The 16,328-nt window shown below is 41.5% G+C and overlaps 1 protein-coding gene and 1 non-coding gene across 2 annotated transcripts; one reads left to right on the forward strand and one right to left on the reverse strand.

The window, feature by feature from the left end:
- Positions 1 to 1,228: 1,228 nt before the first annotated feature.
- LOC115681932 (cellulose synthase A catalytic subunit 2 [UDP-forming]-like) lies at positions 1,229 to 8,829 on the forward strand. The gene is made up of 14 exons (XM_030606045.2): positions 1,229 to 1,418; positions 2,569 to 2,761; positions 2,859 to 3,079; positions 3,228 to 3,330; positions 3,410 to 3,596; positions 4,176 to 4,442; positions 4,525 to 4,870; positions 5,002 to 5,139; positions 5,628 to 5,753; positions 5,928 to 6,140; positions 6,233 to 6,506; positions 6,602 to 6,798; positions 6,909 to 7,259; positions 7,768 to 8,829. The coding sequence occupies exons 1-14, from the start codon at positions 1,338 to 1,340 to the stop codon at positions 8,347 to 8,349; spliced, it is 3,279 nt and encodes a 1,092-aa protein (XP_030461905.1). The 5' UTR covers positions 1,229 to 1,337; the 3' UTR covers positions 8,350 to 8,829.
- A 7,225-nt stretch (positions 8,830 to 16,054) lies between these two features.
- TRNAR-CCU (transfer RNA arginine (anticodon CCU)) lies at positions 16,055 to 16,127 on the reverse strand. The gene has a single exon. It is a non-coding gene; the product is annotated as a tRNA-Arg (tRNA).
- Between the last annotated feature and the right edge of the window lie 201 nt (positions 16,128 to 16,328).

Here is a 16,328-nt window from a genome sequence, read left to right on the forward strand (position 1 = left end):
CTGCTGCTGTCGTTCGGTGTTAGGGAGGGAGAGGCCTGGGAAGTAGGATCTGCTCACGCGGTGAGTTAAAAACCCCCACGCGCTTTCTCTCTCTCTCCTCTCTGTCCTGTCCTGTTGGGGTCGAGCTGTCCTCCTCCTCCTCCTCCTCCTCCGGCTCCGACCGTCCCTTTCTCTCTCTAAAAAGAGATCCCCACTTGCGTTTTCCGCTTCGCTTCGCTTCGCGAACTTCCCTTTCGCCGAGCGAGGGGAAGAAAAAAAAAAACGGAAAAGGGAACAAAAGAAAAGGAGAAAAAAGGGAAGAAAAAAAAGAAAAAGAAAAATCGTCCCCCCAGCTCAGCATCGCTCCAGGATCCGCCATTAAAATCACGGCCCCCCCCCCCCCCCCTTTAATTAAATTTCCATTTCAGCAAAAACTGAAGCAAACACCACAGCCCCTCTCTCTCTCTCTCTCTCTCTCTCTCTATCTCTAACACACAGCACAGTCTCTCTCTCTCTCTCTATCTCTATCACTGTGTGCCTGTGGGTTGAAGGAGGGGAGAGAGAGAAAAGGAGAGGGGGAGGGAGAAGAGAAGCGTCTGGTCACACCCTCCTGCTCCTCCTCCTCCACCTCCCACCGCCTCCAGCTGTGTTTTCTTTTTGCCGGTGGGGGGACACAGCCCAGCGCCACCACCACCACATTGTGGTCCCCACCCACACCCCCCCCCCTCCCCCAAAACCTCCCTCCTTCTCTCTCTCTCTCTCTCTATCACTACTGACTTTTCGATTAGATATTGGATTCACTCGTACACACACACACACACACACACACAGAGACGAACACACCACGTCTTGACTGCCATCTCCTCCTCGCTTCCCTTCTCCGTCACGCGTCCACATCTTTCACTCCCTCTCCCCCTCTCTAAACGCTCACCCGCATACGCCGACACGACCCATTTCCTCTCTCCCTCTCTCTTTCTCTGTGTCCGTGTGCGTGAGTCTATCTGTCTGAAAGGCCGTTCGTCGCCCGCCGATCGAGATCGAGAGACCCCTCGCTCGACAAGCATCCTCTCCGGATCGGCCACTGCATTTCTCGTTTTGGGGTTTGTGGGGGGCAGTTTGGCAGGGACCCGTGTGGACCGAGTCGAGCCTCCGAGGGGGGGGCCCTTGCGAAGCCTCTCTCCTCCTCCTCCATCATCTCCGAGCGCCGCGGCAATGCGAAGATCCCGGTCGATTCTGAAGAGCCGGGGGCCCGCTTGATCTTTTTTTTTTTGCTTTCTCTCCTCTTTTCTTCCGTTTCCTCCTCCATTTTTGTCGGTGGGGTCGTGGGTGAGTTGGGGTTTTTCTGTTCTGGTCCCGCTATGAACACCGGAGGGAGGCTCGTTGCCGGGTCGCACAACCGGAACGAGTTCGTGCTCATCAATGCCGACGAGTCTTCGCGGGTAAATATTTCCCTCCCTCCTTCTTCTTTTCCTCGTGTCGGTGGTATCGGATCGATTTTTGGGTCTTCGCGTTTCGAAATTTTTCGGTGGGACTGTTGGACTTGACGAAGTGGGATTCGGGGGACTGCGTGATGAATCAGGAGGTTCGTCTTACATGGAAATCCATCGGCTATATTCGCTGATGTTTGTGCTCCCAGTTGCAAATCTGTTGACTTTTGTTGCATTATGCGGGGTTTGTTTCTTTCCGAGGAGTTCTGGTATCATAATGCGCGCTCTGTCGTGAGGGTTAAGTTTTGCTTTAGGGAGGTAAATCACTGGCGACGAAGTTGGTTTCTTCTGATGCGACTTTGTGGCTTTGTGGCTTTGTGGACGAGATAGGAAGACTCCCTCTCTCAAATTCAGAGGGTTTCGCTTTGGTTACTTTCATGGTTTGGCCAATAACTTAAGTGCATTGTACCTTTCTTGCTTTCAGTTGACCACTTCCGTCGCCAAGGTATGATGCGGGTTTTCGTGTGCAGTCGAAAGTTTGGATTTTCTTTGGTCGGTCGGTGGTTGTGTGCTGAAGTAAAAGATCGGTTGGCCTGGAAATTTGGAATATAAATAGCTAATACTCGTAGGATTCTTCCTTAATTCACGGGCATGACAATTCTGCCATCTCGGCTTTTTGTTTTTGTGAAGTTGTGTAATGTGGAGCTTACTGAAACCGAGAATGTTGGTTGTTCTATGTTCCTGCTAGTACCATAAATTTATGACCTAGTGCCGGAAACCGAGAATGCATATAACGTTCAGGAGGGTGCACTCAAGGAATGAGTGTGTGGACAGGCCATAAATAACCTCTTAGCAAAATGCTGGTGATCTGAAATCCGAACTAGAAGAGGCATCCGCATGTAGATGTCTGGATCCTCAAGATTTTCTAACTTTATTCAGATGACCCGATGTATCCATTTGCTAGTTCTCTTGGACAATCGTTCCTTTTCGATTGATCAATACGGGAGCCTCAACTGATTCTTTTGAGTTAATTTGTTTGTGTGCATGCCCGTTCAGTCGTTTTAGTCTTGCATTATCGATTTGATGAGAGAGGATGCTCAGCTTCTGGATGTGGTTGTCCTTGGAAAACCCGGGCACTAATGCGATGTTTATGTTTTTCCAGATCAAATCTGTGAAAGAACTGAGCGGGCAAATATGTCAGATATGTGGGGATGAAGTGGAAATAGCGGACGGCGAGCTCTTCGTTGCCTGTAATGAATGTGCTTTTCCAGTGTGTCGGCCTTGCTATGAGTATGAGAGAAGAGAAGGAAATCAGGCCTGCCCACAATGTAAAACTAGATACAAGCGCCTCAAAGGTGAGATGTTCTTCCGCATTCCTCAATAAACAACTGTCCCTGAAGTACGGTTGGTTTGGTTGACGAAGTGATCGCGTTATTGTAATTCGATTTTCAGGCAGTCCGAGGGTTGAAGGCGATGAGGAAGAAGATGACACTGATGATTTGGACAATGAGTTTGATTATGACCCTTCGGATTCCCAACAAGTCGCGGAGAAAATGTTCTCCTCACGGCTTAATTATGGCCGTGGTGCTCATCCAAATGCATCTGGAATGCCCACTGAAGTTGAATCCTCTCCGCTCAGTTCACAAATTCCTCTCTTGACATATGGCCAAGAGGTCTCTCTCTCTCTCTCTCTCTCTCTCTCTCTCTCTCTATATATATATATATATATATATCTCAGGACAGAAAAGGGATCTGCTGTCTTGCATAATATTAGGTTTGTTTGAGATAATGCATCATGATGGTGTCTTTTACTTGTTCTAGGATGCTGAGATTTCTCCTGATCAACACGCTCTTATTGTTCCCCCTGCCTCGGCTCATGCATATGGAGTTCATCCGATGCCATATCCGGATTCTTCTAATCCTCGTGAGTCATTTTCCGACAACTTTTGTTGTGGATGTTTCTAATTAACTCAAGACTGAATTGAGTGCTTCTGTGTTTATAGTTCAACCCAGACCAATGGCCCCCGAGAAAGACATCACGCTGTATGGGTATGGAAGCGTGGCATGGAAGGATAAAATGGAGAAGTGGAGGAAAAAGCAAAATGAGAAACTTCAGGTTGTTAAACATCAAGGACCAAATGATGGTGGAGACTTTGGCGGTGACGAATTGGATGATCCCGACTTGCCCATGTACTCTTCTCTTTTCATTTTCTTCTGAACTTGATTTCCTGTTTTGAACAGTTTCATTTGGTTTTTCTGTTGCGTTGTTTTCTTTGTTGGGTTGTCTTTCTTTGTAACCAAAAGTGTTGGTTACGATAGAGATCTACTGTGCACCCCTTATTTATTCTAGTGAGCGACTTATAAGAGACTGAATATGAGACCTGCCAGAGAGAAAGGAGACTGAACAGTCAGGAATTATGGTGTAACCCTTGTCTGTTTACCATACACATACTATACCACTGAAAAAATCTATGGTTATAAACATAGTTAGTCATTGGCATGTGTAATTGGTAATTGTGAGATTGCTGTATCACCTGATTTTGTTGTAATGAATTATTATGCAACCTTGTAGTAAGTAGTCCTTCAGGTCGCATATAATTTGTCTTCTTGAAGGAAGACAGAAGTGGTAAATATGATACGATGCTGTAGTTTTGGGACATTAGTGTCGATTATCTTTTATTTTTTACTTGTTTAATACGATTTTATCATTGTAATAACTTTTTGTTTCGTGTAATAGTTTACAAGATTTTCCCTTTTGCACATTATCAGGATGGATGAAGGGAGACAGCCTCTTTCAAGGAAGTTACCCATTCCTTCGAGCAAGATAAACCCATACAGATTAATAATTGTCCTCCGTCTTGTGATTCTCGGACTATTTTTCCATTATAGACTTCTCCATCCTGTTAATGATGCATATGGATTGTGGCTGACATCGGTTATATGTGAAATATGGTTTGCTGTGTCGTGGATATTGGATCAGTTCCCTAAATGGTACCCAATAGTGAGAGAAACGTATCTCGATCGTCTGTCTCTAAGGTATGAGTAGACAAATTCAAATTACATTGCACGTTTAATTGAACTTGCTGCCTCACGTGCGGTAGTTCATTTTAAATTGCAGGTATGAAAGAGAAGGGAAGCCATCGGAATTGGCCCCTGTCGACGTCTTTGTGAGTACGGTCGATCCAATGAAGGAGCCTCCACTAATCACTGCAAACACGGTTCTTTCTATCCTTGCGGTGGACTATCCAGTTGATAAAGTTGCATGCTATGTCTCGGATGATGGTGCTGCAATGCTGACTTTTGAAGCACTGTCTGAGACATCTGAGTTTGCGAAGAAATGGGTCCCTTTCTGTAAGAGATTTAATATCGAGCCCCGAGCACCAGAATGGTACTTCTCTCAGAAGATGGACTATTTGAAGAACAAAGTTCACCCAGAATTTGTGAGGGAGAGGCGTGCAATTAAGGTTTGTGGCTTCTGATATGCAATTTCCAACCCTAATATGTTCATGAGTTCCCAAGCAAGTGATTTCTACCATAATGACAATCAGATGTCTTAAGACTTTCGACCAATATCTGTGTGGCTTTTTTTGAGCAGAGAGAATATGAAGAATTCAAAGTCAGAATAAATGCATTAGTTGCGATGGCACAAAAGGTACCAGAAGAAGGTTGGACGATGCAGGATGGAACCCCATGGCCTGGAAACAATGTCCGCGATCATCCTGGCATGATTCAGGTCGGTTGATGTTCCTCAGATTCTACGTCTTCTTACATCCCTAATAGGAGTCATATACTTAGTAGGTGCTTGACAGAAACATAGTATCCCCTCGTTCAAATTGAGAGCAAAGGAAAAAGGTCTAAATGCACAGTTGTGACCTTCTGCTTACCTTATATTTTACACCTGATTCATGTCAACTCAGCTGAGCGTCCTTAAGATTTGACAGAAGAAACCTGAGTTACAACCGTACAAGCATGTACCAATACAATAGTGAGGCGCTCAATGTGATTTACCTTATGAGTATTGCATTTGCCATTGCTCTGAGGAGCAATGTTCTATCACTTCAATTCAAACCTGTCTAGCGACGTCATGATTGAGCCCCCGAAATAAGCTGTGACTTCATTGATCAGTCTAATGCAGTTTAGCTTGCGAATAACTTGCGTTCTTATCACTGCAAATTGCTCTTTCCATTTACATGTAAAGATCCTGGACATGCTTTTTTGTAGGTCTTTCTTGGTCATAGTGGTGTCTGCGATGATGATGGAAATGAGCTGCCTCGATTGGTTTATGTTTCTCGTGAGAAAAGGCCTGGTTTTGACCACCACAAGAAGGCTGGTGCCATGAATGCCTTGGTAAGCATTCTGTTTTTATTTTCCTTTGCATATGGCTGGGTGTCACGGATGCTATTGCTGTGAAGTCTTGTTTAATATGATTCTTGTGACGAAAGACCCTGTTTTGAACACCATAAGAAGAATGATGCCGTGAATGATCGTTTTTCTCTTGGTGCTGATGTTTAAATGATACAGATTCGGGTCTCTGCCGTCATCTCCAATGCCCCTTACGTGTTGAATGTCGACTGCGATCACTACATCAACAACAGCAAGGCACTCAGAGAAGCTATGTGTTTCATGATGGATCCGACATCTGGGAAGAAAGTTTGCTATGTGCAGTTTCCTCAAAGATTCGATGGGATTGATCGTCATGATAGATACTCTAACAGAAACGTCGTATTCTTCGATGTACGTATATTCCTCCTTTCTTATTGGCATTTTTTTGTTTTCTGCTCTTCGTGCTTGAGGAATCTTATTCCTGAATTTTTTTTTCTGTGTAGATCAACATGAAAGGACTCGACGGTCTCCAAGGACCAATTTATGTTGGTACTGGGTGCGTCTTCAGAAGGCAGGCCCTTTATGGACATGATGCTCCTTCCAAGAAGAAACCTCCTAGTAAGACATGCAACTGTTGGCCAAAATGGTGCTGCCTCTGCTGTGGAGGTAGAAAGAACAAGAAAGGGAAGGCAAAGAAGGAGAGGAGCAAGAAAACTAAGAACAGGGAAACATCCAAGCAGATACATGCGCTTGAAAATATTGAAGAGGGAGTGTCAGGTACATATACTTTTATTTCTAATAGGCTTGCGCAATTATACATTATATCCGAAAGTCAAGTTTAAAGTAGATAAATACGGGATTTTCCATTGCAGAAGTGAGCAACGAGAAGTCATCTGAGATGACTCAGATAAAATTGGAGAAGAAATTCGGTCAATCCCCTGTTTTTGTTGCTTCCACGAATTTGGAAGATGGTGGTGTTCCGCCAGATGCTAGTCCTGCGTCGCTACTAAAAGAAGCCATCCAAGTCATCAGTTGTGGATACGAAGACAAGACAGAATGGGGAAAAGAAGTGAGTGAAATAAAATTAAACAAACGATCAAGATAGGCTTTGAAATTGGAATTGCAGCAACTTTTGTTTTTACATACTTAATTTCCCCGAAATTTTTCAATCTGCTCCAGGTTGGCTGGATATACGGTTCGGTGACTGAGGATATATTGACTGGGTTCAAAATGCACTGCCATGGCTGGAGGTCAGTGTACTGCATACCTAAGAGGCCTGCATTCAAGGGTTCGGCACCAATCAACCTTTCGGATCGTCTGCACCAGGTTCTTCGGTGGGCTCTTGGGTCGGTCGAGATTTTCTTGAGCAGGCATTGCCCGATCTGGTATGGCTACGGGGGAGGATTGAAGTGGTTGGAACGATTTTCTTACATCAATTCGGTTGTGTACCCTTGGACCTCCATCCCCTTGATTGTTTACTGCACACTCCCAGCTATCTGCCTTCTCACCGGGAAATTCATTGTGCCTGAGGTAAGGACTTTTATGTTGTCATTCTTGTTGAACGTATTAGAAAATGGTCCTGCTGAATTATGATGGGAAACATTTTCTCAGTTCTATCTTCGTTGCCACCTCTGGAGGTGGTTGGATATTGCTTGATTACCTACTTGATGCTATAGTGTTACTTATGCACTTACACAGATGCTAATCTTATGAGTGCCTCACGAATTGGCTTATTACAAACATCATTATTAGATATGTAAGTAAGCAAGTATATATCTTTTGGAACGGCCATTTAGATGGTTCAACTGAATCAGAATACTATTGAGATTTGGGCCTTACTGTGGTGAGTCGTGCACAAATTACAAGCCTTCATGAAGAAAATGAAAGATCCGCACAGAGTATCTGACAGCACTTACTGGTCTCATGGCTTATTTCTGATGGAGTACTTTTCCAATACGAGATATTCTTTCTGTTTCTGATACTTCTGTGCATCAACTTCAAGCAGTGATTATCCTAATAATTTGATTTTTGTCTGCAGATTAGCAACTATGCAAGTCTTGTCTTTATTGGACTTTTCATCTCGATTGCTGCGACTGGTATTCTTGAGATGCAATGGGGCGGCGTTGGAATCGATGACTGGTGGAGAAATGAGCAGTTTTGGGTTATTGGAGGCGCTTCGTCGCATCTTTTTGCTCTCGTCCAGGGTTTACTCAAGGTTTTGGGCGGAGTCAACACAAACTTCACCGTCACCTCAAAAGCAGCGGATGATGGAGCATTTTCGGAACTCTATCTTTTTAAATGGACATCGCTATTGATCCCGCCCATGACTCTCCTGATCATGAACATCGTCGGGGTTGTTGTCGGGATCTCCGATGCCATCAATAACGGGTATGATTCGTGGGGTCCCCTCTTTGGCAGGCTATTTTTCGCCTTCTGGGTCATCGTCCATCTCTACCCATTCCTAAAGGGATTGCTCGGGAAGCAAGACCGGATGCCAACAATCATCGTGGTGTGGTCAATATTGCTCGCCTCCATCTTGACCCTCATGTGGGTTAGGATCAACCCATTTGTGTCAAGAGACGGCCCTGTGCTGGAAGTTTGTGGGTTGAACTGTGATTGAAGGTGCAATAAAAAATTTTTAGATAGTCAATTAGGTCACGACATTAAGGAGGAGATGGTCATGGAGTTGTGGGAGAATCTTTGAATGCTTCCTGGGATATTTGCACAATGAAATAAAAAACAATTGATGGGCAAGGCCGAAAAAGTAAGGGACTTCTTGAAGGAAGCTGTATCTGTAATTTGGGTTGATGCTGTAGATACAAGAGGCTGGGGCTGACACATTGTCATTTGTTTTTACAGGGTTTCTTCAAATTCTTTTATTAAATTTAGGGTTTGTATGTCTTCTTTTGGGGGTTCTTATGTACTTCTAAAAAGTGGGGGATTGAATTATAAAGGTGCATTCCCTCTGTGAAACTTGGGCGTTTTCTGTACGTGTCTGGGTGAAGAAGTGTTCGTTTCATGTTGCATTGGTTTTTTACGCGTTCAATGTGGACATGGCATGTAATCTGTTCTTTTGAAGACAAGAACACGTCTTTATTCATTGTTGTCTCGAACAAGATTTTCTTGAGCAATTTTTTGGTCTTTCATATTTGATGCTAATGTTAAGTTGGTACACAATTGCTGGCTCTTATGAGAATATCTTACCTTTGATGAATGAGACTATCATATAGCAATTGTTATAAGCATTTATCACAATTCAGGATAAATGTGACTCGGGTGCATCAATTTGGGGTAAATGTAGAATGGGTATATTAGTTTGAGTTTTTTATGATGCCAAAATTAGTTCGAGATAAACATGGTACTGGTATACCAGCTTTGGAGTTTTTGTGATGTCATAATAAGTTTAGGGTTATTGTGACACGATGTATCGGTTGGGGTTATTTTTTGGTAGTATCAATCTTACTTATTTTGGGGGTCGTAATTACCGATGCAATCAATAATAAAATAAAGAAATATTTGCCGACGTTTTCGTCAACTATTCTCCGAAGTTACTAATGGGGCTGGTAAATATATTGCCACAAGTTACTTAATATAATATTATGTATTTAAGGGTCCGACCGTGGAGGCCTACTTATGTACAGGTCCATGGAATTGTTTGCAAGTCTTGTGATGTTTTAAGCCTTGGGCTGTGCAGACGGCCATTATCCCAAGCAATTTAAAGAAAGTTTGTGCACTTCGAATATATAATCTCTAAGTCTTGAGTTAGAATTTCCCTGACGCTTCAGCCAATTGCACTAATCCAAGATGGGTTCTCCGGTCTTTACGTAACTTCTTAACAGATCAGTAAGTCCTATTGGCACTCCGGTTCCCGAATCTAACGTCCTATTGGCACTTCGGTTCACAAGATGTCGGACATTCAAGTTAAGATTTGCTCGTGGATTAGAACACTTGACTTTGATTGAGGGATCGTTGGCCCGATGTGACAAACTCGTACTGAGGGGGAAATTTGTTAGGTGCAAGCAAGAGGTGCGAGTGCAAAAAATAAATCATATATACTCAGATATTTAGAATTGAAACGAGCTAATTCGTGTATCCTTAAAAAAATCGAGTTCTTTTGGGATTCGATTAGGTATGCCAGACGAAAGGATCGAATTCGAACTTGAGCTTCCCCTTGCGACGTCACCTTGTGAAGAAGGCATTCGATTGGGACTTCTATTGCGCATCCAAACACTAAACACCCAATTAACTGTCTATCAAATCAAGTTCCTCACGTCAAAGCATGCATAATACATCGTTTTGAAATTCAATTGGTCAAGCCGATCGATGAAATGACAGTGTAAAGGCGAGGGGAGACTTGGACATTAGACACCGTTGGAGTCATTCCTACGCGGGTCAAAATTCGTCTTGGTTGACCTAGACCGGTCCTGGCCATCGCCCTTTTCTGCTCTTTTGGTCATGTTTGAATGAAGAAATTCCTATTTTAATCCCCTAAGGAAAGTCCTAGGCAGTTTAAACATATAATTATAAGATAAGATACGCCCAATCACAAATAAAACATAAATAAAATGTTCCCGAAATTGACCATTTTATTAGGTCTCTCTCTCCTGGACTTGATCAATTCCTAAGTAAGGGGTCAAAAATCTATGGTTATATTAGACGTACAAACATTGATTCATGGAGTTGGTTATATAAGTGAACATCTAAATGAGCGAGCTATATACATGGACTCGACAAAACCTTAGTACATCATATCGGTTTATAGTCCGACCTTGTTAATCAGTTGGGGCACCTATAGCATCGATTCATTTAAAAAGCCTGCATAAGAACTTAAAAAAACTCAATCGGTGGACCCTTTCGAGAATGTTTCACGTTTCTATTTGATTGGAGCGTCTCGATCGATTACATGGAATCATGAAAGGCGATCGAATGATCGAGTGTTGTCATTCTCTTCTTTTTCCGAGATAGTCCTTGAACCGAACCTAGATTTCGTTGGGAACGAGCAAATGAACTAAGCAAATTAGAAAGAGGCTAATTACTCGCTTTGGTTGGTTAGGTTTTAGTTTATTTTTGGCATTAAGGACTCAAAGTCAAAACCTTTTTGGAGGTCTAACTAAAAGGGGTGCTAACATCAAACAAAGAAAAGACTAATTTAGTTGTAGAATGACATTTTAGGCCCAAAATATGTGAGGTTGTCAATTGATTTGCATATTTTGTAGGTTTCCCAAAAAAATTATGCAGCTAAATCGGGCTCGAAATGATTGCCACCATCTGGTCGGTCTTATGAGACAGAGAATACGAATAGGTAGAGCCTAGAGTGTACTTACAATTCCTCCAAAATGACGTGGAAATATCTGATTGAAAAGAGGAAGCAATAATAAGATAAATTTCTTACCCAAAACAAAATTGGGGATTACTCTCTCCAAATTGCAATTTATCCTCTCGCTCTCTCGTGGGATTATCACATGCTTCGAAAGTGTCGTTTTTTCTACATTTCAGCCGTCAAATTAATGGAACGAAACAGTTAAATATGTAGCAGTCTCGTGTATCTGACGATTGAAATATGCTGAAAGCAACACTTGAAGCACCCGATACATCTCAAGCGCCGTAGCTTTTGGCACTTGAGTTTGTTCACCCCTTTGATAAAATAAATATCGGGGAGACCTAAACTTTTAGTCCATAAATGATTATTCATAAACCAATGCGCTTACACTAAGGTCATCACAAGAGTGATCTTTTAAGTGCACTTGTTGAGCATCATTATATGCATCGACAGAATAATTGATCACGATTATGTACAACACCAGAACAGTCAGTGCATCGAATAAAAAAGCTGCGTAATTTACTCGATATATTATTTAACAAGTATTCACAGGGCAATTATTAACAAGGATCGTCCGTATATTATCAGGTCCATAAACTGATGGGAGGAGTACATTCTTTTCTTCACGACCATCCTTGATTGCCCCCAAGTCATTCACTAGACCTCATAAGAAACCCCCCCCATGACTTAATCCTGAAGACAGCCCCAGTCAAAGTAAGCGGATCGGACGACAGCAAACATCTCCCGGGGGATGCGCTTAGCATGGGAACGGCCGCAGCAGATCAAGAAAATTTTGTCGAACCGGAAGAAGCAACTTCGATCTTTCGATCTTCCGGGTCATCTTCATGGAACTAGCGCAGCAGTTTCTTGTCTCTCTCTCCTTCCAAAAAAACCCCCTGCACGAACCCCGAAACCGCGGTCGCCAAGAACCCAAAAAAAGGAAAAGAAAAAGAAGCAAACGAAAATAAAGAATAGAAACCGTTGCAGATATATATATTCACATCAAGAAGAATTCAACATCTCTAGCCATCGCCATACCAAGAAATGGCAGATAGTATGCCTCTTCGTCCTCCTCCTCCTCCTCCTCCTCCTTCACACAAGGGCAGGAGAATTCACCACCGTCGCGAGGGCGAGGGCTTCACGGACTCGGACGTGGCGGCGGCTCACCAGCTCATACAGCTGAGCGACGACAGCGACGAGGACAAGCGGAAACCGGCGAGAGACGGCGGGTCGTCGAGCGTCGGCGGCGGCGGCGGCGTCGATCGCGAAGTCTCCTCGGCGAGGATCGAAGCGGTCTTCGATAGGGAGCGGGGGGATCGCGGCCGAGAGGTTCTTCGCCGGCCCGGGAGGAAGAGGTTCAGAAGCATCGCCGAGATTTACGCCGTCACGAAGCCGATCGAATCGAGAAGGATGAGTGGTCATAATGTGATCAGATGAGCATACAGGTCACGGGTCTTTCTTGGGTAAACGATGGTTATCGTCATAGTCTAGCGAGCCTTTCGTTGGTGCTAGGGATGTTTTCTTCGACTACTGTTCGAATTTCAATTTCGAGACTTTTGATGAAGAAAATTTTGTCTTAGCGTTAATGAGTTTTTCTTTCGGTCTCCGTGTGTGCGCGTGGCCACTTTCCTTGCAGACTTGCGTGTTTATACTCTTTCCTTTTTTGCATGATTAGGATAGGAAAAGCGTAGGCTTTGAGGAACAGAAGAAAGAGTATACGCTAAAGCAACTTCATATGTTTGGATTATAAAAAACTGAAGGATAACGCGAGGTGTTGGTTTCTACCCAGAATTGATTCTTTGCTTCTTCGTCTTCTTCCTTGCCCTCCTTCATTTCTGCTTTGCTTGTGCATTCTCATGCAAGGACGAACATGGTCAAAATCAAGCCACACTCAGGCACGCTTCACATCCTCTTTTCCAGTTCTAAATGCAGAATGGTTATAACTGGTCTGGCAGCTTCGCGGTGCCTCAAACACGAGCAAGTGCAAAGCCATCTTTCCAACTTTACAGAAACACGGTTCAACCTTCTATTAATAGTGACTTCTAGCTTTCAGACGAAGGAATTCGTCAGGGAATCGTTTCGGAAAACTTGTTAAGCAAGCAGTTGAGGAAAGTTTACCGCGGTTTTGTGGCGCGTCGGTGTTCTCTTGTCGCATGTAATCGTCGCTGTTTCGCAATTTAAAGCATTCATTGGAAGCACTCTTTGATAAGATTCTTATATTAAACATCATCAGTCTCCATATAGACACTGCAAGCGCATGAAGAAATAATGAAGGCATTGTCAAAAATTGGATGGAGTATAGCAGTAGGCGAATGGGATGAGGTAGCACTTCAGATGGTCCAATGAAGAAGGGAATTTGATGTAGGCTTTCTCAGATAAATTCTCCTCGATTATATATATATATATATAAGTTCAAAACACATTTTTATGTCAGCTTTGTGTTTCCAAATTTATGCTCTTATCATCTGCTATCTTTTAAATGAAATATCTCGTTCCCGTTCTCCATTTTGATTAGTATTTTTCAGTGAAAAACATTTTTTGAGACTAAAATTGTAAAACAGTAACAGATTGTTGACTAGCCATTACTACTTTAATTTTAAAGCTCCTCACTATCTCAAGAAACATTATTCAAATTCATTTATGAAACTCACGTCGTGTGCATGCTTACATATCTATATACACACACTTCAAGAGATCAACTCAAATTCGGTTAATCATTTCCTTCTACGAGTTAACGATGTCATTTTCTTTTTCAATGTTTTTATATATTTTTAGGAATCAATCATTCATTCCATTAATTAACTCTTACCTGTGTAATGAGTAACCAATTTATGTCACTGACATTTTTGTTATGAAGACATTTTCCCCTTATCGTTTAATTTGTATTTATTCTTCATCTTAAAATATATATCTTATCTATCTCTATTAACCTGGCTGTATCTATCAAACTTAAAAAAAAACTTGCTTTAGTACTTTTACTGATATTTATTTGTTATATTATCATTATTTCTGTTAATTTAATTTTCTTCCATATTCTATATATATATATTTTTCATTTTTCACAACAAAGCCTCTCCAACTGCTCCATTTCATAGGAGCTGTTGTGTAGCTATTACTAATATATCAATCTTCTGGTTAACATTGGTCAAGTCTGATCTGGACCGGTGAAAGCTTTGAGTCAAGTGGCTTTGAGCACTTTGTTCTAGGCATTGCACATACTACAGGAAAAAAATGGAGGGTTAATAGCTGTAAGTGAAAATTACACAAATAATTCATGAACTTTGGCCCAATGTGTAATGTGATTTCTGAACTTTTAATTTGTTCAATATAATTCCTAAACTTTAGTTTAATGTTCAATGTTATCCATAAACTTTTGGTATATGTTCAATTTAGTCCCTAAACTAAATGAAAATGTTTAATATAATCATTCCATTAATTCAAGTTCGGGGACTATATTAAGCATTTTTGTATAGTTCAGGGATTACATTGAGCATCTACTAAAAGTCTAGGGACCACATTGAACAAATTAAAAATTCATGAACCACATTAAACATTAAGCTAAAATTCAAGGATTACATTGAACAGATTAAAAGTTTATGGACCATATCATACACTGAACCAAACTTCAGGGGCTATAGTAACAAGAAATTTCAGGAGGATATTATATAGTAGTTGATAATTTAGGGGCAAACGTGTACTACCACTAAAGTTCACGGAGTTTTGTATAGTTTTCCCTAATATATATCTACTATCGGCATAATTATCCTTTTTATCCTTGAGCAGTTGATGTGTCGGCAACGGATCAATCCCCGCTAGATGTGTCAATCACCTCATCTCGACAGCACCAAAATTAGAGAGCCAAATAGGTTTATCGATCTTGGGTGCAGGTGAGCGTTGAACTTGAGACCTCTTTTTTTTGGGCGAAATGTCATAATCGAGATCGACTATGTCACGACAAATTACAATATTGGTGAGTTGCACCGAGGGTAATTCCCAACACAACATGAGAATATGACTCGATGCTAACACGAATTTATTGAGAGAAATCAAAATTCGATATGACATGACACTAAGCAATTTGAAACCGCTGTGTTTTAACACATTTTACGTACTTTTAGTCAAAAAATTATATAATTGCGCTGAAATATTTTTGTCATAATATGAACACAAGATGTAAACACGAATTGCCAGCCTTGACATTCAATCCATATATTTATCGTGAGTGAACAGCAGAAATCCAATCATTTACCTGGAGAGATCGTTAAAAGAGAGCCATGTCCGAACCCGTCAACATATTTGGTTGGACTCGCATTTACTCAAAAGTCTAAGCCAATGATTTAATTTAATCCACGATGAACGATAATATTTTTTTTCGTAAACACTCCGTAAATGATATAAGTCTTTCCAATCCAAAAAAAAAATGAAATTTAACTGGCATTTTAAGATTTACCTTATTTTATGCAAAGCTTCGATTTAATTAAATTTTTGTGTTTTAAATTTTCGATGGAGAATGTAATGTGATTTGTTTGGCAAATCTCTACCTTTTCATTTGTTTCATCCGATCATCCCTTTATATATATATAAAAGATAACCGATACCATACAGTTTGATAGTGATATATGCACAAGAAAAAATAACAGTTTATAAACATGGGACTGTATCGATAAAATTGTTCATGTTAATATTTTTCTATGTTCTACTTAACAATTAATCTATACATATGCTCGACAATGTGGAAACGAACTAGGTTTCCTAAAAATTTCTATCTTCGATGAACCTAATTTCTACATAGGTAAAGTGCCTTCGATATAAATGGTGATACTCACGGAATAAACGAGCAAAACAAAACAAGCGATATTCTTAATTAAGGCAATCGGACTTTACAGAGATACTAGAAGAACTTAAAAGAAGGGGAAGGAAAGTAAATAAATCGGGGTTGGAAATAATTACATATTAAATAAAACAAGACAAAATATAAAAACAAAAAAAAAATTCCAAATTGAAACGCGCCAGGTAGGGGTCGAACCTACGACTTTCTGCTTAGGAAACAGACGCTCTATCCACTGAGCTACAGGCGCAATTACATGATGCGTATGGCATTGTAAAGTTATATCACCAAAACTAAGGATAGAGAGAAGCCGCATACCACCCATTATGGACCGGTTCCGAAAAATTGGAAACGAATAGGTCCATGGAACCGGTCCCATCAAATTTCACGCAAATGAAGGTGATCGAGAGCGAGAGAGGGAGGCGATGAACGGCCGGAGGCGTGGCTATGA

This window comes from Syzygium oleosum, unplaced genomic scaffold (genome assembly GCF_021117445.2).
Source record: "Syzygium oleosum isolate NSW1041296 unplaced genomic scaffold, Sole_v2.1 Sole_v2.26, whole genome shotgun sequence".
In the NCBI taxonomy this organism is placed as follows: domain Eukaryota; kingdom Viridiplantae; phylum Streptophyta; class Magnoliopsida; order Myrtales; family Myrtaceae; genus Syzygium; species Syzygium oleosum.

Excerpts from the sequence above, each read along its gene's own strand:
- LOC115681932 (XM_030606045.2), top strand. The coding sequence starts at position 1,338 with ATGAACACCGGAGGGAGGCTCGTTGCCGGGTCGCACAACCGGAACGAG. Across the intron at positions 5,140-5,627 it reads ATCATCCTGGCATGATTCAG|GTCTTTCTTGGTCATAGTGG; the intron begins GTCGGTTGATGT and ends GCTTTTTTGTAG. Across the intron at positions 6,799-6,908 it reads AGACAGAATGGGGAAAAGAA|GTTGGCTGGATATACGGTTC; the intron begins GTGAGTGAAATA and ends AATCTGCTCCAG.